The following is a 6,321-nucleotide window of genomic DNA, read 5'->3' as shown; positions in this document are numbered from 1 at the left end:
ACCGATGACAGTGTAATACAATGAAAAATGTGTCTCTATGCTTGTGTTTATATTTGTTGTGGTTGTGTTGGAGAATGTCATTGCACAAAGAATGTCTCTGCCGGTGTTTTCATATTTGCGCGGTGTTCTGTGATTCAGTTAATATTTGAACATGGACTGGATTAATATTTACCGGGGGTTTCATTGTAAATATGAGCAGCGGATCTGGGGGAGTATTTTGTTGATTACTATCAGCGTTTGGCAGTATAACAGTATGATCAGAGTGTTCCAGTGAGTGTGTTAATATAAACCAGTTACCACTTTCGGTGTGCTAATATTTCTGAGGTCAGTGGCAGTGTTTTACATTTCATAGGATGTCTCAGCCGCTGGGTTATGATGCAGACAGTGTGTCAGTGAGTGTGCTAATACTAACATATATCACTGGCCCTGCGGTTGACTGGGTTGGACAGAATATGAGATGGGGTTACGTTCTGATGCAGGAACTTCTTCAGTTCATCTCATTCTTTAATGAGTTTTACAATTAAAGTAAAGGGATATTCCAACACATTTTTCAACTGCTGTCTGAACCTAGTCTGTGTCACGGCATAAATGCAAGTGTTTGTGCAGCAACTCAGTAGCTGGAGCATTTGTCCCAAACCTGGAAAATATATAGGTAGAGACACAAAATAATCCACCAATCGCCACACCCGGTTATATATAGAATAGACCATAATCACAGACCATAACAGGATGAAATTGCACGAAATAGCAAACAGTAAAATGATGGATTTCCTTCGGCTCTCCATCTCTGGGTCTCTGGGACGCTCCCCACTGCTGGGACCCCGGAGTCTCCTGCGGGCTCTGCTGGACACTAAAATGTGTCTGACGGTGACAGCATTGAGCAGCAGAATCAGAACAAATGGGACCCCCGGGGTGAGAATATGATGAAGGAACTCGATTGCCCCCCAGGCCGGTGAAAACTGAACCTCGAGTGTTACATCACAGAACCAGGGGGTGTTCTCTAGCGCATATTCATCTGTCAACATAAAATACCAGAAAACGTTCTTTAAACAGCTCAGCACAGTCACTGTTCCTAGAACCACAGCAGCCGTTTTCTTAGTGCAATATTTAGTTTTCAGCTTCTGGCAACAAATTGCCACAAAACGATCAAAGGTGAAAGTGACAGTGAACCAGACAGAACAGTCTGTGACTGCATAAAGCAGGACGGCGTGGATATTACACACGGGGATAGAATACACAGGAGCAAATCGTTTCTTAAAAGTAATTGGAATCTGCCTCAATATCAGGTCGATGATAATGACCAGTAGATCCACCGCTGCCATGGCCACCAGGTAGTGAGTGACACATGTGGAGAGACCGCACTTTCCCCGAGACAGGATCACAATGGTCACTAAGTTAACTGCGGAAGGTAATAAACAGTGAAGATTTACATCAGGCTGGCAGCAAAAGCAGCATTTTAATGGAATTCGGGGTGAAATCTGAATCTAATTACCGACAATCATTGATATAATCTAATTATATTAACTTTGAATCTGTAAATCTTTATTGTCTGAATAATTAATCAATAAATGAAATGAAATAAATACATACATAAAAGTAACAGCTGTTTGCTCACTGAGAGATGAAATGATAGATCTACCTTTAGCTCAGCATATATAAAGCATCAGGTGAGGTACCAGGGATGCAAAGGACTAGAGTATGTCAGGAATAGATTGGGAAAAGCAGATTAGCACATTTCAGAAATGTAGTGAATTTATTGAGTGTGTCCAGGATAGTGTTCTGTAGCAATAGGTTCTTAACCAACAAGGGGCATTCCATGTTAGATTTATTAATGAGTAATGAGCCAGATTTACTTAACAGCCTAATGAAACATTTTTCTAATAGTGATCAGAACATGATCGAGTTCAATGAAGAGATACGCAAAACCGCTACTAGGTTTCTAGGTTTAGGTAAGGCTGACTTCAACGGGATGAGGCAGAGACTGTCCACAGTAAACTGGCAAAACTGTTAATGGGTAAAACAACAGACAATCAGTGGGGATGTCCAAAAAATAATTTCAGCTAATACAGAAACAGTCTATACCCCTGAGGGGCAAGAGCTCTATTTGTAATAAACAGCCCTGGACGACTAAAGAGGTAAGGGACAGCATGGAAATAAATGACAAAGCCTATATAAATGCAAAATGTAGCACAGATCCTGGCGAATTTGAAAGATACAAAGAACAGCAAACGGTCACAAAACAGTTACTAAGAGCTACAAAAGGGATTATGAAAAGAAACTTGTAAGGGGTATCAAAATCGACACACATAAATTTTACAATTATATTATGAAGATCGGGTGGTCAGGAGTAAATTTGAACCCTTCATAACTGAAAGTTGTGATATTGTCAATGATAAGGAAATGGCGGACATGTTGAAAACAGACTTTGTTTCAGTATTTACTGTCGAGGAAGAAGCATGCCGGAAATCCCAAGGAAACTAATATTGTATCAGAGACTGGGACTCAATAAAATTGTCAATAAATAAATAGTAACAAATAAAATAATGACTCTAAAGTGTGACACATTCCCAGGACCAGATAGGGCCTCAACTATTCACAGTTTTTATTAACGACGTAGATGATGGCATAGAACGTCATATATCCAAATTTGCGGATGACACAAAGTTAGGCAGCAATGTAGGCAGTATTGATGAAAGCATGAAATTACAAAGGGATATCGATAGATTCAGTGAATGGGCAAAAATGTGGCAAATGGGTTTTAACGAATTCAAATGTCAGGTTTTCCAATTTGTACATGATCAGGATCGAACAGGGTACTTTCTAAATGGTGAGAAGCTAAAACGAGTGGCGCTCAAATGAGGCAGGGGAGCATCTACATAGATCATTAAAGTATCATCGACAGGTACAGAAAATAATCAAAAACATTAATTGAATGCTGGCCTTTATATCTAAAGCCCGAGAACACAAGTGGGCAGAGGTTATGCTGCATCTATACAAAGTCCTTGTTAGATCACACCTGGAGTAGTGTGAGCATTTCTGGGCACCACACCTTAGGGAGGATATATTGGCCTTGGAAGAAGTGCAGCGTAGGTTTACCAGAATGACACCCGGACTCCAAGGGTTAATTTATGGGGAGAAATTACACAAATTACGATTGAATTCCTTAGAATCTAGAAGGTTAAGGGGTGATCTGATCGAAGTTTTCAAGTTATTAAGATGAACAGATTGGTAGATAGGCAGAGACTCTTTTCCCTGGTTGGGGATTCTAGGACTAGGGAGCACCGTCTAGAAATTAGAGCCAGACCTTTCAGGAGTGAAATTAGGAAACACTTCTACACACAAAGGTTGGTAGAAGTTTGGAACTCTCTTCCACAAAACTGAAGTTGATGCTAGATCAATTGTCAATTTTAAGGCTGAGATTGATAGATTTGTGTTAACCAAGGATATTTGGGGATATGGGGCAAAGTCGTGTATAAGGAGTTAGGTCGCAGATCAGCCATGATCTCATTAAATGCCGAAACAGGCTTGAGGGGCTAAATGCGTTACACCTCTTCCTATGTTCCTATGTTATTTTACTCTTACAGAACTCCGTGTCCCAGGACCAGTCAGCAATTTGAGCAGTGCAGTTCGCTTCTGTGCCCTGTGTTCGGGTTTCGGAAATCCCGCTTGGATTCCTGATCTTGGTTTGAATATCCTTTATATATAGAACAGTAAATGAATGCCACAGAAACTGCAAACTTGGCATGCAATAATTACAGTCAATTCTATTTAAAATGTACGGATGTAATACGACCATGTTAAGATAAATACAAATGAACCGCAGTTATAAAGACAACTAGGCTGTCAGACTTGCTTTGAGGATTGAGTTTACCGCATTTTTCTTGAAATACGCAAATTGTAGCTCATTGAAAGGAAGATTTTCCAAATAACATTGCAAAAAAATGGATTCTGAATTGCAATACATAGTTATTATTGGCAATAAATGCCTCAGTAAATGTATTTAACAACATCGAATTCAGACGAATAATCCAACAGGCAAAGTGCTGCTGAACGATTTTGTAAAGTACCTGAACACAAATTGAAGAGAATTATCCTTGTACATTTCACATGTTGGTTTCCAACCTTGTGCAGAGAATATTAGAGGACAAAATATCAAAGGATTGTCTTATCCTCAGCTGGGATTGTTAATCCTGAAGTACATCAGGAGGCAATAGAGAACCACACTGGGTCTCACTGAGAGATCCACTGAACTGTGCCAGACGGGTATGTGACTTAATTGTAAATTCAAAACAAAGATTGCACGTTACTGTATTGAAATCTGGCTAAAGAACATTTTATGAGAATGTAAATTATCCTTGTAATCCTGTTCCAACTACCTGAAGCAGTGCCACGAATGCTGAACTGGAGCTGGTGGAAAAAGAGACAGTGACTGGAACTGAATGATTAGCGGATATTTCACACATTTAAAGATATGAATATGACCTGCCAGGATTTTCTTCCTGTGACTCTGTTTAAATAGTCATTCCGATCATTAATCGAAAATAAAAGCAAAATACTGTGGATACTGGAAATCTGAAATGAAAGCAGAAACTGTTGCAAATACTCAGCAAGTGAGGCAGCACCTGTGGAGAGAGAGAAACAGAGTTAACGTTTCAGGTCGAAGACCTTTGCCATTACGTGAAAAGTTTCCTAATCCAAGAAAACATTTTTCTTATCTGTTAGGAATGTTCAGTGTGGATAGCAGACGGAAATTCGTTAAATAAAGAGTCTGGGTTCAATATCATTGCTTGAAATGAACATAGAATATTGCAAACTCGGTAACACCGTATCACGTTCAGAATCAATAGCGGACAGCAGCGCGGAAAGCATGGGGAATGACAAGGAACATGGAAAGAAGGAGAGAAATACAGTTAAGCATTATTTACAGAATTGAAAGCTGCATACAGAGATTTACCAGGGGCACCAACAGCAGCGAGGGCTGCCGGGGTGGGGGAGGAAATTATAAGAACATTAAATCTGTTAAACATAACTAACAGAATTAATTATTAGATATAGAGTCTTAACAGGAGCACCAACTGTAGCGAGGCAATCCGAGTATTTTTATACAACAACTCATGCATTAACATTGATAAAAAGAAAGACTTGCATTTAAACGATTTAGATGATGCAAGAAATGCAAGCACAGAAAATCATTAACGAATAAAATCACACTGTAAATAGCAAGAATAATATTACAGTGTAACATGGTTTATGGAATTCATAACTGGTCATTGAACTTACTCGGAACTCCAACAGTAGCGAGGATTGGGTAGTAAATCTTTTGTATTTCATTAAATAAGTTAGCTATCCGCAAATTTTCAAGCCAATTATCAGGAAGGGGCGGGGGAGGCGGAGGGGGCGGTGGAGGTGGCACAGCCATATCTTCCGGTCTGTGAGTCGCTGGTGGTCTTTATGCTGGAGGCAGCGCGCTGACTGTGTGAGGTCACACTGTGAAGGGAGCTCCTTCTTTATAGCAGAGCAAAATCCCTGAGTGATATAATTAGGCCTCACTGTAAATAGCATTAATTACAGACATTGAACAAACACACTCAGTGACCCAATGTCAAATCAACACGTTATTGCAACACAACCTAGGTTAGCATGTTGTACACAGTTTTAAATTAAAAGTGACCGAATGTGGAATATTTCAGCCGAGCATAAAATACCGAGATTGATCAAAGAGAATGGAGTTTCTCTTCCTGAATTAAACACAACCAGTGAACAAAAGAGGAGAAAGTGACAGAAACAATATGAATAAAAGAAGAGAGGAGGCTGGATTCCCCCAATCTTGTTATCTGATGTATTCAAACCCAGACTAACAAGGCAAAAATAGTCACCATCAATAAATATTCCTAAACGGCAGGAACTTAGAGATGGACACAGTGATGGAAAGATTGTAATCACACATGACACACTGGCCTGAGTCCAGGAATGGTGTTCACTGGGCTGACACGTTTCCACTGTTCCGGCTTCAGTCCAGGACATTTATTCCCTGGACCGCCGGGATTACATTGCTGCTTCCTCAGTCCAGGAATGTCATTCCCAGGCTGGCTAGATTACACAGCTCCCACCTCAGTTCAGTAATTCCATTCCGAGGGCTGGCTAGAATACATTGCGTCCTCCTCAGTCCAAGAATGTTATTCCCTGGGCCGCCTAGATTACTCTGCTTTTGCTTCAGTCCAGCATTTTAAATCCCTTGCACTGCCTAGATTACACTGTCCCCGCCTCAGTCCAATAATGTAGGAGGCCTACATATACTGCTCCTATCTGAGTTCAGGAATT

At 40.3% G+C, this 6,321-nt stretch overlaps 1 protein-coding gene across 1 annotated transcript; it reads right to left on the bottom strand.

Moving 5' to 3' along the window:
• Positions 1 to 377: 377 nt before the first annotated feature.
• Positions 378 to 5,465, bottom strand: LOC147091166 (putative G protein-coupled receptor 139). The gene is made up of 2 exons (XM_085976665.1): positions 5,281 to 5,465; positions 378 to 1,399 (listed from the first exon to the last, which is right to left on the bottom strand). The coding sequence occupies exons 1-2, from the start codon at positions 5,417 to 5,419 to the stop codon at positions 498 to 500; spliced, it is 1,041 nt and encodes a 346-aa protein (XP_085832791.1). The 5' UTR covers positions 5,420 to 5,465; the 3' UTR covers positions 378 to 497.
• Positions 5,466 to 6,321: the final 856 nt, after the last annotated feature.

The sequence above is a fragment of the Somniosus microcephalus genome, unplaced genomic scaffold (genome assembly GCF_052327205.1).
Source record: "Somniosus microcephalus isolate GS21.2 unplaced genomic scaffold, FLI_Smic_1.0 unresolved_chr3, whole genome shotgun sequence".
Lineage (NCBI taxonomy): Eukaryota > Metazoa > Chordata > Chondrichthyes > Squaliformes > Somniosidae > Somniosus > Somniosus microcephalus.
Note: the sequence above shows the minus strand (reverse complement) of the source record. Positions and strands in the feature narration are given on the sequence as shown.

What these genes read in the sequence shown, in the direction of transcription:
- LOC147091166 (XM_085976665.1), bottom strand. Translation starts at nt 5,419, where the DNA reads ATGGCTGTGCCACCTCCACCGCCCCCTCCGCCTCCCCCGCCCCTTCCT. An exon ending in CGCTACTGTTGGAGTTCCGA is followed by an intron (nt 1,400 to 5,280) that starts GTAAGTTCAATG and finishes TACCTTCCGCAG; the next exon opens with TTAACTTAGTGACCATTGTG.